The 19,715-nt window shown below is 41.4% G+C and overlaps 3 protein-coding genes across 3 annotated transcripts; all 3 read right to left on the minus strand.

The window, feature by feature from the left end:
- Nucleotides 1-4,162: 4,162 nt before the first annotated feature.
- On the minus strand, nucleotides 4,163-5,903 carry LOC308301117 (C-C chemokine receptor type 8-like; the record flags this gene model as incomplete). Its single annotated transcript, XM_080745013.1, has 2 exons — nucleotides 4,163-5,249; nucleotides 5,866-5,903. The coding sequence occupies 2 exons, from the start codon at nucleotides 5,901-5,903 to the stop codon at nucleotides 4,163-4,165; spliced, it is 1,125 nt and encodes a 374-aa protein (XP_080601139.1).
- A 2,065-nt stretch (nucleotides 5,904-7,968) lies between these two features.
- LOC308301118 (C-C chemokine receptor type 3-like) lies at nucleotides 7,969-8,926 on the minus strand (the record flags this gene model as incomplete). Its single annotated transcript, XM_080745014.1, has 1 exon — nucleotides 7,969-8,926. The coding sequence occupies exon 1, from the start codon at nucleotides 8,848-8,850 to the stop codon at nucleotides 7,969-7,971; it is 882 nt and encodes a 293-aa protein (XP_080601140.1). The 5' UTR covers nucleotides 8,851-8,926.
- Nucleotides 8,927-15,709: 6,783 nt separating this feature from the next.
- Nucleotides 15,710-18,461, minus strand: LOC308301119 (C-C chemokine receptor type 8-like; the record flags this gene model as incomplete). The annotated part of the gene is made up of 2 exons (XM_080745015.1): nucleotides 18,368-18,461; nucleotides 15,710-16,772 (listed from the first exon to the last, which is right to left on the minus strand). Exons 1-2 carry the CDS (start codon nucleotides 18,403-18,405, stop codon nucleotides 15,710-15,712), a joined length of 1,101 nt encoding a protein of 366 aa, XP_080601141.1. The 5' UTR covers nucleotides 18,406-18,461.
- Between the last annotated feature and the right edge of the window lie 1,254 nt (nucleotides 18,462-19,715).

Here is a 19,715-nt window from a genome sequence, read left to right on the forward strand (position 1 = left end):
ATACACCATGACTTTGATTGATTGATTGATTGAAGACTTTATTAGAAGTTTGCATAGGAAAAGGTACAGTTTCATGACGGTACAGTTCACTGGTACAAGGTCTACTAAAAGGAGATCCATGAAAAGACTAAGCTTATTTCCACTGGAAACCATTGAAGTATCTCATATAACATTGAATGACAGACAAATAGAACACAGTACTATGCAGTAGATATGTAAAGAAAAACAAAATAGAAGACAGTAAGTCAAAACAAACAGTATATACAAAGAAGGGGCAGGGGAGGGTAGGGTTGGGCTAGATTCTTTTTTACCAGTTGCGAACGGCTGCTGCCTGTAAGTGGTTTTTCAGGGCAATTTTAAAGGATGCTAGTGATCCACACTCCTTTGTGGCCTTCGGTAAGGCTTTCCACATTTTGGTGGTATAGCAGAAAAAAGAGTTTGACCCTTTGTTGGTTTTGACTCTGGGTTGAAAGTGATCTGTGGCGCTGCCTCTGGTGTTGTAATTATGGACATCCTTAATGTTTATAAAGTATTTTGACAGGTACTTGGGTATCATAGTGGTGTAGTGTATCTTGTACACCAGGCCCATTGCAAGTTGCTGTACTCTGTCAACTACTCTGAGCCACCCCACTCTTAACTGGTGAGTAGCGGTGAGGTGAGTCTGATAGGGAAGTCTAAGCAGGACCCTAATTAGTTTATTTTGGGCTGTTTGTAGTTTAGTTTTCAGGGCTTGTGGGGCGTCACAATACCATACGTGGACTCCGTAGTCAAAGAGGGGCTGGATTATTGCACCAGCTATGGTCTTCAGTGTGTTGGAATTGACCATCGGGGCGATCCTCTGTAGGAAACGAGTTCGTTGGTTGATTTTATTTATGACGTTATCCTTGATTAGAAACAGAAAGTGTTTGTGTGGTGGAGAGAGTCGCAGCCCCAGCCTGTCGAGCCTGAAGCCTCAAAAGTCTAGTATCTCCCTCGTTCCATAGAGATATTCATTTTGTAGTTGAACAGGACCTTTACAACGAAAAGTTCAGTGGTCAGAGAGAGTATGGACAGGCCTTAATTCTTCTGCCTTCTCCTTTATTTGACACATGCTTCTAAAAAGCAACCTCCGCAACCGTTGCCCCGATCCATGCCAAATTTTGCACACACGTTCCTTGGCTGCCAAACTACAACCTCCAAGGACCCCCGGAGCTCCAGGGACCCCCAGGTCCCTGGGGGACCCCCAGATGTAAAAAATGACCAAATGCGCAAACATGACCAAATGACCACCCCAACGGGGCTGCTCACGGGGAATTCCCGGGGACCACCGACTCCTGGTGCTCCAGAACGGATGCAAAAGTGGTGGCGCCCCCAGTGGAGGACCCCCTACACTGCAGCTCACATAAAATGCCGTAACTCCGGCTAGGAGCGACCGGGACAGCCGGGGCCGGTACCTATTCGTCCGCCTTGCCGGCGCGGAGACCCCACCCCTCATTTCTCACATGGCCCTCTTCTAGCGCCACCATGAGGCCGATTCTTGCAAAACACATTTTTGGACACTGCTCCTACAATTTTCGCCCTAAAATCACGCAAATCGGTACACAGTATGTCTACACTCATCCCATCAACATGAATTTGTCCCATATAGCGCCACCTCCAGGCCGATTTTTAAAAACACATTTTTGGACACTGCTCCTACAGATTTTGCCCTAAAATCACGAAAATCACTACACAGTATGTCTACACTCATGTCATCAACATGGATCAGGAAGATTTTGGCAAAACACATTTTTGCCCTATTTGTGGAGATAAGTGACCTACGGTAGCTTATCTCCCGATTAGGGAGCCTTACTGGTGTTACTGTGTTTTACTCATTTACGCATCGTGAAGCTATAAAATAATCACACCTACACAGGCTCTTATCGCTTTGATTGAAAACACCCTTGCAACATGTCAGAAGTTTTTTGTAATGGCTATCAAACATCTAAAAACAATATGAACTATTACCAGTAAGATGCCCTAAGGGCGAGGTGCGACCTCACCCTTTATAACAGAGTGACGATGACATACCACATGTGTCATTGTGAATCAATTATGATTCATGGTCACACACTAATTTCAGAAATAAAATGTAATCGATTATATCTTATTGTATTTATTTTGATTTTATTTGAATGCAAGGTAATTGAAATGAGTCCATATACAAACATACTGTATGTGTTGAATTAACTGTGGAAAAAATCATTGGTTTATGATTGGAGTCATTGGATTAACAGCTATTTCACAAAACTTGAACAACACGGCATTGGATTAATAAAGCTTGGCTGTTAGTCTGGTCCGGAGCAGGATAACTTCACAGCTAAATTCCCGTGGTACAACTAATATGGCATTGCTTTCATGACTATATGGCTTTCATGACTTCATGGCTATTGGCTAAACATATCCAGGCTTAATTCATCCAGGATCAGCCACGAATCGGTTTCATGACAGCTGTGTTATCTCGCCAGATTAATTTAGTCAGTTAACCATTAACTGACTAAAGGCCCAATTTGTGCCAGGGAGCCCTGTATTCCAGATTTATGTTTTATGGGTTACTTTATGTGTTTAATCTTCCAAGTGCTAATTAAACATTTATTTCAATCCTTTAAAAAAAAATCAGATCTACAAGCTCACACTGACTGTCAGTGTAAAGTTAAAACCTCCCGCTGCAAGATTTACTTTAGCAGGGCCGAAGATATATCACCTACCATATTATATGGGCAGTGAGGTTGTTAATGTACAGACTAGTCCCGGGACCCACAGGTGGTCTTGGTCAGGGAAATATGGGTTACAAATAACATTTCATTAACTCATGTTTGATGTTACAGGTTATAATTATGGTTATATTCATGTCAAAAAAATTGTTTTAAACAATCCCCTTTATTTGCAAAAGAAAACTATAGAACAGTGGTTCTCAACCTGTGGTACATGTACCACTGGTGGTACTTGAGCCCCCCTCTGGTGGTACACAGAGGAGTCTCCCAAGAAAGAAGAAAAAATAAAAACATTTTGGTAGTGAAATGGTTATTGCTTAATGCTTACCATGAAAAATGTCACAGCTTGTCTGTGTGTGTGTACACATTTTTACAGTCTATGAGTTTGCTGCTCTGACATCATGCTCAGATGTCATGCGATGACACATCCGGCACATCTTGTCCACATCCGTGTAACTCTGAAGGTCACGCCTGACACTGTGGTTCCCCTGACACATCTCTTTGACATCACAGGTGATATCACAGGTGACATCACCTATGTAAAAGTCCATATATGGATATTCCCCAGAATCCCTTTTATGCCCATATATGAAGATCCCTGATGTAATTGATATACCGGTACATCACTGACCAGATGCCCAAGACATGGCCCATATCTGTGTGGCTGGTTCAGACAGGGATCTCCATGTATGGGCATAAAAGTGATTGTATGTTGTGATGTCATGGGAACCACTCTAACAGATTCCCTTTTATGCCCATACATGGAGATCCCTGATGTCATCAATATTAAGCCCATATCTAACTTCATAATGGGAATGCCATATCTGTGTGGTTGGTTCAGACAGTGAACTCCATGTGTGGGCATAAAAGGGATGTACCATATGCAGTACATGGATCTTCATATACGGTATGAGTACAGGGGTCTCCATATATGGGTAACTGGTCCGATATACATCACTGGCCAGATGGCCAAGAATTGGCGCGACCTCGCCCTTTAGGGTGAGGTCGCATGTCGCCCTGAGGCGCCTTACTAGAATTATACTACAGGTAATTCTGACCAAGTACTTGGTTGAAAAAGGCTCTCAATGCATGGCTCAATGTCTGTCTCAGTGGCTGTTTCAGTGTCTGTCTCAGTGTCTGCGGAATTGTGTGAAAACTGCAGGAGTTAAAGAAGAAGAAAAAAAAAGAATGTGTATTTCGATTATACACCCCATGAAGCTTTGAATTCATGGTGATGTTTTTGTGACATTCCTCAGCCAATAATTAGATTATTATGGTGGTACATAGAGAGACAGATATTTTCTGAGGTGGTACTTGGTGTAAAAAGGTTGAGAACCACTGCTAGAACATACTGGGATAGCCACTCAAACCACACTGACACTAACCAACATTATATGATTGACTTCTCAACCCTACTAACAACTCAACCCTTATAATGTCACTTCATAAAGCGTCTGACCTTTCCTAGCGGCTGACCGTTCCTCCCCATCAGTGGTTTGTGAATAAGCAGACACTGTGATTCTGTCCTGATGCATAAGCTGCCTAAATGGACCCCTGTTCATCAAACTCCGGAGGTTGCTCCTGAATTTCTCCCCAACAAAAACATACAGGATGGGGTTGAGACAGCTGTGAGAGTAAGCAAGGGCCTGGGTGACTTCAAAAGCCAATCCGATGGCCTTGCTGCTGTCACATTCTTTATAGACATGAAGTAACTCCAAAGCTTTGAAGAAGGAAGCAACATTATAGGGAATCCAGCAGCAGAGAAACACAGCTACAACTACGATAATCAATTTGATGGAGTGTTTATGGGATGATTGGCTGTGTAGGAGCTTCCAAATGATCTGGGTGTAGCAGAAAACCATGATGGTCATCGGAATCAGTAAGCCAAGGATGTTCATTTTGAAAAGTCCAAAGATAATCCAGAAATGCCTGTTGTGTGTGGTATCATACACAGTGGATGCAGTGTATTCTGGAGCACAGAATAAAATGTTTTCATTATTGGACCTTGGGGCCTTCTGTACCTGAAGAAAAACTATATCTGGAAAAGAGGCGAGAAATCCAGCAACCCATGTAACAGCAGCTGCAATTATTCCAAAGGTACGTGTTCGTATTTTCAGTGCATGAAACACGTGCACTATAGCCAGGTATCGGTCAATGCTCATCAGGATGATGAAAAAGATCCCACAGTAAAAGCCAATGTAGTAAGCACCGAGGACCACCTTGCACATAGCATCCCCAAACAGCCACTGGTCCAATTCTTGGTGGGCTAGGAATGGAAGGGAGCATACTAGGAGAAGGTCAGCAAAGGCCAGGTTGAGGAGACACACGTCACTCATGCTACGGAGCTTCACCCCAAAGAGAATGACCCAGAGGACAAGCACATTCCCTAGAAGACCCACGATGAAGAAGAGAGAATAGAGCCCTGGGAGAAAGTAGGACCCATGATGTCCATATACACACAACCCAGAGTCTCCTTCATTGTAGTCCTCATATGTATACACTTCACTGGTAGATGAGCTGAAAAAAAATTAAGATATGAGTAGGGATTGGGTGCATTTTTAGAGCTATCGACTTGAGTCTCAAGCCTAAAAATAGTCATATTGATCATATAATACACAAACCTATATCATCATTCTTTTATCATTTCAAGTCTTGTTACAGTAATCATTTTCTTAACCATATGTGTAAATGTGTGATGAATTCTCATTGAGAGCCGGGGTTGTGGTGGATGTAGTTGTCAACCTGGAATATATTTAAAAAGCCTACTTTCAGAAACAAAATAAACCTGCACACTGCTACAAAATGTAAAATACAGCAGAGAGATCTGTAAAGTATTACTGTATGTTGATTTCAGTACTTTTTAAAACAAAGAAAAAGTATGTTAAAGATCTGAAAGGATTTATTATTACTATTATTATTATTACCCGGAGTATTATTTATTATTATATCTATTTTTAATAGATCTTTTGGTTATTTAATGTACAGTAGGGCCTAGATAATACTATCTACACAGTATGTCCTTGGTACGACTACCAGGCTTGACCTTTTGCTGTGTCTTTCTCCTGCTCTCTGTGCGCATTTCCTGTCTCTCACTTCACTGTGTCTGTCTGAATAAAGAATTAAATTGTCTCACCTGACAGTGCTGTTGTTAAAGCTTGTGGTCATGTCCATCATTGACTGTGCTGTGTCAAGACAGTAGGCCAAAACAAACAGATCTACATAAGTCATATCCAGTTCAATTGTGCAGTGTAATCTAAAGTATGGAAAGGATGAAGTGAAGTTGTTACATAAACATGAAGACTGGGTTCAAAATGAATGACGAGAAAGTAAAAGGACAACTTCTTATATACTGGAATTGGGGGAAGTGAGAATTACACTGTCAGCACAGATACTACAGTGGAATCCCTAAAATACATCATGACTTTATCCTAAATTAGTGGCTGGGTTCGGTACCCAGCGAAAACACTAATGTTTTGATCAGGCTTTATTATCTCTGGCAGGCTGGCAGACCAGGGGCCTGTTTCACGAAAGCAGAATGAAATAATCCAGGATTTAAAACAAATCCAGGTTTGACAAAGTCTGCTCCTCCGTCTCTTTCTCATGCCGCACAAGATGCGTGCCTCTTTCTGTCTGGCACAGTCACAGAGTAGCAGCACCTCGACTCCTCGAACAAGAAACAGAAAGTGTTTGCAAACCACGAGTTGGCTGATTCTCTGGAAAGAAATTGCTCAATTCTAAGTGATGTAATAACGATTTAGAGTTGGCAATCTCTGCATTCTGTATTAACAAGTGATTAGAGGAGTCTTCAGTCTTAAGGGCTGTACTGTTTCCGACCACCGAACTTTTCGTCGAAAGGTTCTGACTGAACTTTCCGACGTGCAGCTTTCCGAAGTCTAATTCAGGGTAACTATTTTCAGAAGTTGCGAGTGACGTAATTTTGACCTTTCCGGCGAAAGGTTCAGTGGTCGGAGAGAGTATGGACAGGCCTTAATTCTTCTGCCTTCTCCTTTATTTAATACATGCTGCTAAAAAGCATCCTGTATTATTACTTTAGTTTTTTACTTTTTATCTATTATCTGGTGTTACTGCGTTTTACTGTGGGGACGCAAGCCTCACATGAAAAACAGGCAGGCATCGTGAAGCTAATGAATAATCACACCTAGGCTTTTATATTACTCTTATCGCTTTGATTGAAAACACTCTTGCAACGTTGTAGGAAGTTTTTTTGTAGTGGCTATCAAACATCTAACAACAATATGAACAATTCTCCATACTGTATTTTACACAAGAAATCTATGAGAAGCAATTTAAATCTTGCTTAAGAACAAAAACAATAGTATGTCTGTTCTGTTCCTGTCTATGGGAAGGATTGGAAGCAACATAAAATTGTGGAGTAAAACATTTTATTTGAGACTTCCAAATGTTGTCAAAAAAAAAAAAAAAAAAAAAATCTTGATTTTACATCTACCTAACCGACAAACACAAAATACAACTTTTTTTTTAACAATATATTTATTAGATTTTCTTTTTTTCACAGAAATTTCAATATTTGTTACAATTTTTACATAACTTTTCTTTTATATACATAAGAAAAAAACAAAACATACAATGACATGACAAAATACAAAACCACAAAAAGAGAGGGAACCTTTCTCTCGAGGGGGTGCCACACGGGTAGTGTGGCACCCCCTCGAGAGAACCCGAGCAGATACCTCACAGGTCTGAGGCCCCCACCCTGCAGAGCAAGCAAAAAAAAACCTCTTAAGGAGGAGGAAATGTCAGGCAGATCCTGACTGGGGTGAATGGCCGTGCAGCCTCGACAGCACACAGGAATGTCACAAACAAAGAACACAGTCAACACACAGAACATGACCAAAGTATTGGCAGACACATCAAGTTGAGAACTCGGAAATAGTCAATTAAAACACACGCACGCACGCACAAACAAACACACAAAATCCCCACACAATACTGACATCCATAACCATTATTTTGTAACCACTTGAAACCTAGGGCCCCTATTCTGGGGCAAACATCAGTGAAAATAGCACATAGATAGATAGATACCTTTATTATCCCAAGGGGGAAATTCAGTAAATCTACAGTACATGGTTGTAGATCTGCGAAAAATGGGAGGGGGCCTAGTATAGACCTCTGGGAGACTCCTGTCAACCAAATATATACATTACATACTGTATTTATACTGTAACAATAACTAAAATCTTACACTGTCACTTCATAAAGCAGTGGAGCTGCTTGAACCGACAGTTGAACCTTTGACTCCTTTGTCCTGAGGGATGAGAGTCCTCATAAACTGACAAAGCCTACATGGAGCCCTGTTCATCAACCTCAGGAGGTTCCTCCTGAACTTCTGTCCTACAAAAACGTACAGGATGGGGTTGAGACAGCTGTGAGAGTAAGCTATGACCTCTGTGACTTGTAACGCCAATTTGATTGCCTTGCTGCTCTCACATGCTGTATAGACTTGAAGTAACTCCAAAGCTTTGAAGAAGGAAGCAACATTATAGGGCATCCAGCAGCAGAAATACACAGCTACGACTACGATAACTAAGCGGATGGTTTGTTTCTTGGAGGAAGGGCTGTTTCGGAGCGTCCAAATGATCTGGGTGTAGCAGAAAACCATGATGGTCATTGGAACCAGTAAGCCAAGGATGTTCATTTTAAAAAGGCTGAAGATACTCCAGAAGTGCTTGATGCCTGTGGTATCATTCACAGTGGATGCAGTGTAATCTGGAGCACAGAATAACATTTTGTCATTATTGGACCTTGGGGTCTCCTGCACCTGAAGAAAACCTAGATCTGGAAAAGAGGCGAGAAAGCCAGCAACCCATGTAACAGTAGCTGCAATTATTCCAAAGTTGCGTGTTCGTGTTTTCAGTGCATAAACTGCATGCACTATAGCCAGGTATCGGTCAATGCTCATCAGGATGATGAAAAAGATCCCACAGTAAAAGCCAATGTGGTAAGCACCGAGGACCACCTTGCACATAGCTTCCCCAAACAGCCACTGATCCCAGGCTTGGTGGGCTAGGAATGGAAGGGAGCATACTAGGAGAAGGTCAGCAAAGGCCAGGTTGAGGAGGCACATGTCACTCATGCTACGGAGCTTCACCCCAAAGATGATGACCCAGAGGACAAGCACATTCCCTAGAAGACCCACGATGAAGAAGAGAGAATAGAGCCCTGGGAGAAAGGAGGATCCATGACGTTCATATACACACAAATTGGTGTCTTCTAAGCTGTAGTCCTCATATATATAGACTTCACTGGTAGGTGCGCTGAGAAAGAAATTGCAGGATAAGAGTAGTATTTAGTTGCAGTTTTAAAATGAAATGATTTAGTATATTACAGTAAGTCTGCTTTTAAAAGCAAACAAAATAGCCTATAAGATGTGTAGAATGTGTGCTTTAAGAGTCTCTACATTGCTATATAATGTGAGAGATGAGATCTATATCCTAACATGATATGTTCATTTCAGAATACTGTTTTAACTCTGAAAAAGTGTGATCAAATCCTGAAAGGATTTCAACGTTTGAGTCTCTTATCTGCATAATACTCTCTTCCATTACATCCATTTCACAACGTGAGCCACAACTGATAATCATTTTGTAGCACAAACCCATAGCAACCAGTAAGACTCCCTAATCGGGAGATAAGCGACCGTCAGGTCGCAGCGCGATTTTAGGGCAAAATGTGTAGGAGCAGTGTCCAAAAATGTGTTTTAAAAATCGGCCAGAAGGTGGCGCTAAACGGGACAGATCCATGTTGATGACACGAGTGTAGACATACTGTGTACCGATTCGCGTGATTTTAGGGCAAAATCTGTAGGAGCAGTGTCCAAAAATGTGTTTTAAAAATCGGCCAGAAGGTGGCGCTAAATGGGACAGATCCATGTTGATGACATGATTGTAGACATACTGTGTACCGATTGGCGTGATTTTAGGGCAAAATCTGTAGGAGCAGTGTCCAAAAATGTGTATTAAAAAATTCCGGCCTGAAGGTGAGAAATGGGACAGATCCATGTTGATGACATGAATGTAGACATTCCGATTTGTGTACCGATTTGCGTGATTTTAGGGCAAAAATTGTAAGAGCTGTGTCCATAAATGTGTTTTGCAAGAATCGGGCCACATGGTTGCGCTAGAAGAGGGTCATGTGAGAGGTGGAGGTTGTGGTTTGGCAGGCAAGGAGTGTGTGTGCAAAATTTGGCATGGATCGGGTCAACGGTTGCGGAGATACAGTATGAGCAGGGCAAAAGTGTGACGTGTGACTGACTGACATATACTGACTGACTGACAGACTGACGGACAGCTGGTCAAGGTTAATTACAATCACTATGTAGTCCTCATTAACTGTATTATAGACTTCTTCACTGTTAGGTAAGCTGAGAAGGAAATTACAGGATAAGAGATTACAGGTAGCTGAATTTTTAAAATGAAAGGCTTTAACATAATTAAATGTATAAGTAAATAGATCTGTTTATAAATCTGAGAAAAATCCCTGCAATGCAGAATGCCCGCAACACTCCCGATTAAACAACACAATCACAGTCTCAACACAATCATGAAACTGAGAAAACAGCCACAGCACATGTTATAAACTTCTTACTGTACATCAAACAAAAAGGTCTCACCTGACTGTGCTGTTCATAAAATAGCTTGTGGTGTTGTCCATCATTGACTCTGCTGGGTCAAGATACAGTACCGGGCAAGAAACAAGTTATTTCTATTGTTTTATTATTTTTAGCATTTGCGTTTGCATGAGAAGTGAGAGTCGCAGAGAAGATCCAAATGCCTTTGAATCATAAGAGCAGAAGCAGAAGTAAGTATTTTGCCCCCCCTCTTTTTTATGGGTGTTGCACAACTGGTGTATTAGCACATTTAATTTACTTTTAGGAAACATAACTTTTACTCCACTACATTTCTATTAAGGTTGTCTGTCATTATAAATTATTTTAATCATAGCTTTGAAGTCAAATATATAAGCAAAGTATCATCTTGGACATTATATTTAGACCATAAAGAGCTTTAGAATACATCAGTTTCTAATCTAAACCATGAATTCATTGTCATATCTGTGATTGTGTGTTCATATCTCCCTCTTGATGCTTAAGGTGGTGGTGTTGTTGGTATGTGAAGAAGGGGGGTGGAAGAGGATGCTGTGGTCATTTTCCAAGTTAAAAAGCGTGAGTGTGCCACATGATCTCAACATCCTGGTATCGGGGTAGGTAACTGAATTCGGTAGGCAAGCAACTGTGATCAATGCCCTAGTATAGGTGGTGTAGCAAATAATTTTGCATGGAATTATACCATAATACCATTCTATTGCCCTCTGGAGTGGGATCACTGGAAACCCACGTGTTAATTTACTTACACTACTTACTACTACTTAAATTGACTATAAAAGTCCATTGACACTCAGCAAGGACTTTACTGAGCAGGTTAAGTAGAAATATAGCATCACAAAGGGCACTTATGTGGGGTCACTCATAAAGTCACATAGCTGCATAGCCAATCTACAACGCAGAGCATGTACTGTAGATGTATTGCACGACAACGTACCAGTATATACGTAAGGCTTAAGTGGTTATCTTCCAAAGCTATAGTGATTTCTGGCTCAAGAGATACTGTACACGTACCATGAGATACTGTAGTGCAGTGGTCCTGAAACCTTTCAGGCCGCAACCCCCAAAATAATCGTATTTTAACTGGGGACCCCCCACCCTGACGGGCACTAAGAGTTGAGGCATTACATTTTGTACAACACGGTTCTATTGTGAAAATAGCAGATCTACATGCTCACACCGCGTTGCAAGACGTTGTGAGCATGTAGATTGGCTATTTTCACGATTTCGGGCTCTAATATTTGACAAATTGGCCAATGTTTAATTTGTCATGTTAAAAGTCCTTAAATTGTCACTTTAGAAATGTGCAGAAACCCTCTATACACTTAAACTTTATGTTGGTTTGTGTACTGTTGATTGAGAAAACAACGTTGCACGTTAAGTTAATCATCTGGGGACCCACCAAAATAATTTGGGGATCCCTCTGGGGGTCCCGACCCACAGGTTGAGGACCACTGCTGTAGTGTACTCTGTACCAGGTTTTTTCCCCACTCTTTCTCTTCAAGTCTTTGGCCAATTCTTTGTTTGGCTCAATGTGGTTCTCATCTCACTCATTTCAAAGCCCTGTCTCTGCCAAACTCCACCTCTCTCAGTTCTCTTCTTATCCACTGAGGAGTGCGATCTGTATTGTTGCTCTTCTCTGCTTCTTCCCCCTACAATGTTGCCATGATACAAAATATTGTCTCAGAAAATGAACGTGGTGGAGAGCGAGAGAGATGAAGGGGGGGATGGATGAATGGGCGTGGTGAGGGAGAACATAATACAAACATGATATAAACATAAATAAATTGTAAATGGTGAACTAATAGTACCTTTTATCCAAAGTGCTTCACAGTGTAGTTTGCATTCATCAACTGACACACATTTTCATACACCGATGGCAGAGGAGGACGCAAGTGGTTCAGTGTCTTACTCAGCGACACTTCGACATTAAGCCAGGAGCTGGGCATTGAACCGGGAACCACTGTACTTCCTGAGCCAGTGCTGCCCTCCATATCTAGTCGGGTTGTGATGGAGGTCGAAGTTGGCATATTGGAACTTAGTCATAGTCTGCTTTTTAGTCAAACTTACGCAATGCAATTGATACGAAAATAGGATATTTTGCGAAGAAAGTGATGCCAACTACAATGCCATGCAGAAAACGTAGTTTTGCGTTTGGTCGGCTATGTAGTGAAGTGGAATTCATAGTTTACCTAACATTGCATAATCTGGATTGCGTGAGGCAAGAGGAGGGACTCTGAGGTTTGAGGGCGTACAGCCTTGGCTGCATGTCAGTTCTGTGAACACTGCCAGAGAATTCAATCTGCTAGGATAGAGGGCCGCAGCAGTACACACACACACACACACACACACACACACACACACACACACACACACACACACACACACACACACACACACACACACACACACACACACACACACACACACACACACACACACACGTTTGCATTTGCTACTTTGTGGGGACATTACTCATAGTCTACTGTCTTTATGGGGACATTCCATTCATTTTAACCCTAACCCTAAACCCTAACCCTAACCCTAACCCTTAACATAACCCCTAAAGACCTTATGGGGACGTATTAATAAGTACCCACAAGGTAGTGTGCAAGGATTGTACTGCTTTTGTGGGGACTTGAGGTCCCCTCAAAGTAGTATTTCCCTGTCCACACACACACACACACACACACACACACACACACACACACACACACACACACACACACACACACACACACACACACACACACACACACACTTAATTGTGTGCGTGCAGACAGAGAACTCAAAAAAGATGTCTGCTCAGATCTCAATCGCTTCTGCAGATGGCTCTGGCTGGCCCAATCATTTCTCTCTCTCTCTCTCTCTCTCTCTCTCTCTCTCTCTCTCTCTCTCTCTCTCCCCCACTGTCGGCCTTAGTCGAGTTCACCAGGATCCTATTGGAAGTTTCTTACATCCAGACTAGCTATGTGTTCTGACTATGTATCTGCCAGGGAAACTTGTCAGACCTGCACCTGGCTGGCAGTCTGGCACCCTATCAATAGTTGCATTTTTTTTAAATTCTAAGCAACCATTCCTTGTTTAGTGCCATTCCATTTAACATATTTCACAGTTTCTGGATTTGCCGTAGCTTGGTTTCAGTCAGATAAGGTTCTCGGAACGTACGGTAATTTAATTTCTAACCTGAGTTCTCTGGCACCACATGGGAGGAGCAAGCGGTGCTGTTGCTCTGGAATGTCAAGCTAAGTCAGGACTTACTTCTGAGTTCTGACATACTTCCCCATTCATGGTTGGTTCTGACTATGATATAATTTCAATATACAGAATTTCCCCCGCAGGATAAATAAAGTTATCATGAAAATGTGAACAATCACAGAACTTTTTGGAAAGTTTCAGGACGCGGAAGGTTATGGGTTACCCTTTATTAGTAAAAAACAAAACAAAAAAACAAACAAATGCTCTTCAATGCAAAATCCTAGGTCATGCATCTGAATAGCCTCAAATTGGTCTCTAATTAATAGGAGGATAAGTGCATCTGATAACTGGCAATTTAATGAAGGCGAGGGAAAGTGGAAATGAGACGGGAGGGGGATAGAGTGACCCATTGATGTTTAAAGGAGTAGTCCACCCCAAATTATTATTCCTATTTACTCACCCTGTGGCCGTGATGAGTAAATAATGAGAATTTTCATTTGTATAACCTTCCTTTATGGTGAATGAAGATTCCAGTAGGCAGTGGGAATACAAGCAATATTACACAAGAAGGTGTGTTTCACCGTGATTATTGGCACGACAGCATTGCCGCTGAAATGAGGCGGAGCCGAGTGCCATAAGCAGCGCTGAAATGCCAGATTTTGCTACTACAGTATGTCCCTGAACTTCCCTGAAAGCTGCTAGTGTATAGCCGCTTAGAATTATTCTGGAACAGGACCCGACACAGCTGATTTTATTTTTTTTACATTTTGATTAGGTGTGCGCCTGTGCGGTAATGCTCATTTGAAGCACGGTGTGCAGTCATGCTCGTTTGAAGCAAGGGGTAGATACAGTAGCTATTTCAACCAATCAGATTGCTTTGTCGGAACTACCTGTTCTATAGTCTTGTCTTGTCTTGTCTTGTCTTGTCTTATCCTGACACTAGTGAGAGCTGATCTTGAACATTTGGGATATGGGCCCACTGAATAGAAAACACTGTAAGGTACAGTAAATGTTTGCGTGTCATGCGGCAAAGCATGTAATTTTACACAAGTAATCTAGGCAATGGAACTTGCCTCAAAACAATGTTTATTATTTTTAAACAACCTGGTAAAGACTTGTCTTACACAAAGATATATACTGTAAAAGAAAGAAAGAACTGGAGAAAATCAATAAACTGCAATATGAACAAGGTCATGCTAATATACATGAGAGTGCAAGCATGCACATTTGTGGTGGATAGCGAAGACAACCACAATGACTATGAACACCCCAACATGAAAGTGAAACATGTAAATGAGTTTGTTTGGATGAGGGGTAGGTGTACAGAACGAGACAAACCAATGTTTCAAAAAGGAAGATTTATTTTCTCTTCTTACAAGATATATAGTTCAAAAATAGTTCAAAAATGTAAAGTTGAAAAATAGATATTACACAAAATCATTAAAAAGGGAATGCCTAGAGCAGGCCTAAGTACCGGTATAAGTTCCTCTGACTTCAATACTATGTGTTAGGGCAGAGCTCGTCCAGAGCATTGTGCCCATAACTTCCCCTCTCTCAAAACAAAGACAAGAATAACTGAATCAATGTCATTTCAAAAGACCTTAAGTAGTGGGGGAACTCTTCCCCTAATTGGTTTAAACCAAGAAAACCTTTCACAATAACAAAGTAAATCAAAATAATCCATAAAGTAAGTATTATTTATAGTTTTAGTTAACCGAAATCTTTTGTATAGACAAATAAAGCTATAGTCCCCATACAAACTCCCCTGCCCATTGGTACACTCCAAATCACCCTGCTCCTCACAGGAAGTAAGTAGCTGGTTGAGTTTAGCAAAAAATACTGACTTTAAACTATCCAGAATAAACAATGTAATAAACCAAACATTTGTATTGCATGCCATTTTGTAGACTGAATGAATACAAAGGTAAATATTTGGGTCAAGATGTTAAACATCTGAATTCACAACCGCGCAACATTGTAGCACTCAAATGTTTGCTCTGACTATGTGGTCGTAACAAAAGGTACTGGTGACAACCGTTCAAAAGTCATGGTGAATATAATGGAACAGGTAAAGTTAAAAGTGGGAAAGCAGTACGTCGTTAACACAAAACAACGCAACCCTTATACTGGCACTTCACACAGCAGTGGAATCCCCATCATCAGTGGGAGTTATATTTAGAGTAGACCCTGTGACGAGGGTCTTCATAACGTGACACATCCTACATGGAGCCCTGTTCATCAAACTCAGGAGGTTGCTCCTGAACTTCTGTCCTACAAAAACATACAGGATGGGGTTGAGAAAGCTGTGAGAGTAAGCAATGGCCTGGGTGACTTCTAAAGCCAATCTGATTGCCTTGCTGCTGTCACATTCTTCATAGACATGAAGTAACTCCAAAGCTCTGAAGAAGGAAGCAACATTATAGGGCATCCAGCAGCAGAGAAACACAGCTACAACTACTATAATCAATTTGATGGAGTGTTTATTGGATGACTGGATGTGTAGGAGCTTCCAAATGATCTGGGTGTAGCAGAAAACCATGATGGTCATTGGAATCAGTAAGCCAAGGATGTTCATTTTGAAAAGGGCAAAAATACTCCAGATGTTCCTGTTGCCTGTGGTATCATTCACAGTGGATGCATTGTATTCTGGAGCACAGAATAACATTTTGTCATTATTGGATCTTGGGGCCTCCTGTACCTGAAGAAAAGCTAGATCTGGAAAAGAGGCGAGAAATCCAGCAACCCATGTAACAGTAGCTGCAATTATTCCAAAGGTGCGTGTTCGTATTTTCAGTGCATGAACCGCGTGCACTATAGCCAGGTATCGGTCAATGCTCATCAGGATGATGAAAAAGATCCCACAGTAAAAGCCAATATAGTAAGCACCGAGGACCACCTTGCACATAGCAACCCCAAACAGCCACTGGTCCCATTCTTGGTGGGCTAGGAATGGAAGGGAGCACACTAGGAGAAGGTCAGCAATGGCCAGGTTGAGGAGGCACACGTCACTCATGCTACGGAGCTTCACCCCAAAGATGATGACCCAGAGGACAAGCACATTCCCTAGAAGACCCACGATGAAGAAGAGAGAATAGAGCACTGGGAGAAAGTAGGACCCATAATGTGTGTATTCACACCCCCCATAGCCATCTACATGTAGGTCGTAGTCATCAGTAGGCGATTCGCTGGTAGGTGAGCTGAGAGGGTAAAATAAGAGATGTATAAGGTGATTTTTTATAATGAAAGGCTTCAGTCTAATGTATGTTTATCAAAGAAAACCACATAACCTAAACTTCACCTTTTACCTTGTTATTGTGTGATTAGGCCATACTGGGTTTTGTGATGGTATACAGTATACTCGCAAAATCAGCTTGAGCTTCGTAGTACAGTTGTTCTCAAACCTTTTCATGTCAATTGACACTTATTAGCCTGTTTTCCCTGGCATTTGAAAATATATGCCAGGGAAGATTCTTATGGCTATAGCAGCGATTCTCAACCATTTTAATTTCAAGGACCCCCAGTTTGACACACATTAGGCTACGGACCGCGTTTTAATGGCATTTCTATCTCCGAGACCCCAATTTATATTGTAAGATCAATGTTAATTTAACTCTGAGAGCATACAAATGGAACCAATAGACCCGTTAGGGTCCATTTGGTTCCATTTATACACCCTCTGAGTTACATACCCATATGGGTCCATTTGGTTTCCGAACTTTCATTTAGCTCCCTCAAGGTGGTATATGCTAAAGATTGACTTTGAGAGCTGTTTTAATGTGTGACGAAAGTACATTTTCAGTTACATCACGGCAAGGTAATTACACAACCGAAACCTTCCAAAGTGTCATTATGCTTTAAAAACAAGATAACAAAGAAGGAAACTGACTATACTCTGGTTTCATCCAAAGGTCATATGACAAAATACAGCAAAGAATTATACAGAGGTAAGTTGTTTTTACATGCAGGTAGACTTGGTTATTTACTTCCTGTACTGACTTTTCTACTGTCACTGTCGTTTGGAAACCTTGTATGTCCAAAACCGTTCCTTTTGGGGTAGAAAAATAACCTGTGTTTTAATGGACCCATGTAGTTATTATTTTGTCACAAGCTCTTGTTAATTATTCATTGGTTCTAGGGATGGTCCGATCAGGTTTTTTGGAACCGATCACCGAGCACCGATCACAAAAGTTTGATCACCCGATCCCGATCAATCACCGATCCGATCAAGTTATTATTTATATTTTCTAAATGTTAATGTTTTAACTTTATTTCATTCATTCACTCATGAATTAATTTATATATTTGCCTTATAGTTATTTACCAGCATTACTATGTATTTATTATCATAGCAGTAACTAATTATTCCTTCAGCACTGTGGAAATCAATACCCCAAAATGGCCTCAAGTGGGCCTACTGAACGGCTGGTTGATCAGATGCACCGATCCGATCGGATCGGTGAATTTACCTTTTGATCTAAACCACCGATTATCGCAGATCATGCTTTGATCGGCCCGATCCGATCCATTGCCGATTGATTGGTAACATCTCTGGTTCACCACTTTCACGCTAACTTTTAAACATTGAAAAAGAAAAAATAGCAAGAATAGTATCTGCGATCTCACAACACAAGACATCGCAAGCAAAGCGACTCATTTAGATACTTTTGCAAGACACTCTTGTATGACAAAATAGGGCATTAATTTACAAAGACAAATAAATAAATACGGAGATACAAGGTTTCCACCTGACAGCAACGTTATGTAAAACAGTTGTGGGGGGGAAAAGTCTCACCTGAGAGTGTTCATCAAAGAGCTTGCGGTGGTGTCCATACTGAGTGTGCAGAGTCAAGATACCAGGCCAAAACAAACAGATCCTCTATATCATATAACCCATTCAATTGTACGACCATCCAAGTGCCAACAAAAATCAAAGTAAGTGAACCACTAAGCAAGGAAAACAAATTTACTTCTCATTTTATTAGGGGAAGTTAGATCATTTTGAAATTGGTGGTGGCGAAAGTGGACACATGTGCGGAGCTACAGTATGGTGGACACTGGGATCCAGCATGGAACACTGTTTCACCCCCATTGGAGCTCCCGTCTGCACCTGAATTGGGGGAGGTCGATCATCATTGTCATGGCAGATGAGGCCTTTCTCATGAAGCCGTACCTTCTCCAACCCTATCCTGTAAAGCGTCTGGAAGGGGACAAGTACGGTTGTTCCCTATTGAGCTTGGCACATTTCCTTGGGCAAGCTGCCCAGATCACACATGTCACACGTGTCTTCTTATTTTTTCACTCTCAAAAAATGCCTGCAATGTAGTGCATTTGAAACTACATTGCAGTGCACATCATGGAGTGATCAATGCTTGCCTCCTTTGAATTGTTTTATTTAATTTTTTGTTTATTTTCTGTTTATTTCGTTGCTGAGTGAGCTCAGCAGACAAAGTGAAGTGAGTGAGATGAAAAAACCTGGGTGAAATGTGCCAATCTCAACAGGAAACAACAATACAACGTGTCACATATCACAAAATGCTTTCGGCATTCTGACCCAGCGTTTTGTGGTTAATGAACGACCAATGGAGATGAACCCTGACCTGGCAGACAGCATCGTCAAAACAACCCGCATGATGTTACTCAACTGCCTGTGCCATGATGCTGTTTGTGTTATGTGCAGTATGTATTGTTATGTATATGACATCCTGTTAATACTTTGCTGTTATTATATTGTAAACACAGCACTGTGTTCTAGTGTCATTTTTATGTTTCTGTGTTTTACCTTGATGTACAGTAGGTTTGAGCCTGATCAGGGCCGGTTCCTGGCATAAGCAACATAAGCGGCCGCTTAGGGCCACAACCAATAAGGGGGCCACATCACAGGAAGAAGATATTTTTTAAACATATTGTTACATTATGTCATGTATGCCCTATCCAAAAACTAGCTTTATTATTTTAATATGCACTCTCCTTCCTCCTTCCTCATAATCCCAAACTTCACTCTAGGCCTGACTGCCTGTACTTGATTCATGAGCAAGTCAATATGCCCCAAAAAGAACATTTCGATCTGGTGCTACAGATTATTTTAGGCGGCCCCTCATCCGTTAGTGAGGGGCCACCTAAAATAATCTTGCATAGGGCCA

Source organism: Nannobrachium achirus (assembly GCF_963921795.1).
Source record: "Nannobrachium achirus genome assembly, chromosome: 16".
NCBI lineage: Eukaryota > Metazoa > Chordata > Actinopteri > Myctophiformes > Myctophidae > Nannobrachium > Nannobrachium achirus.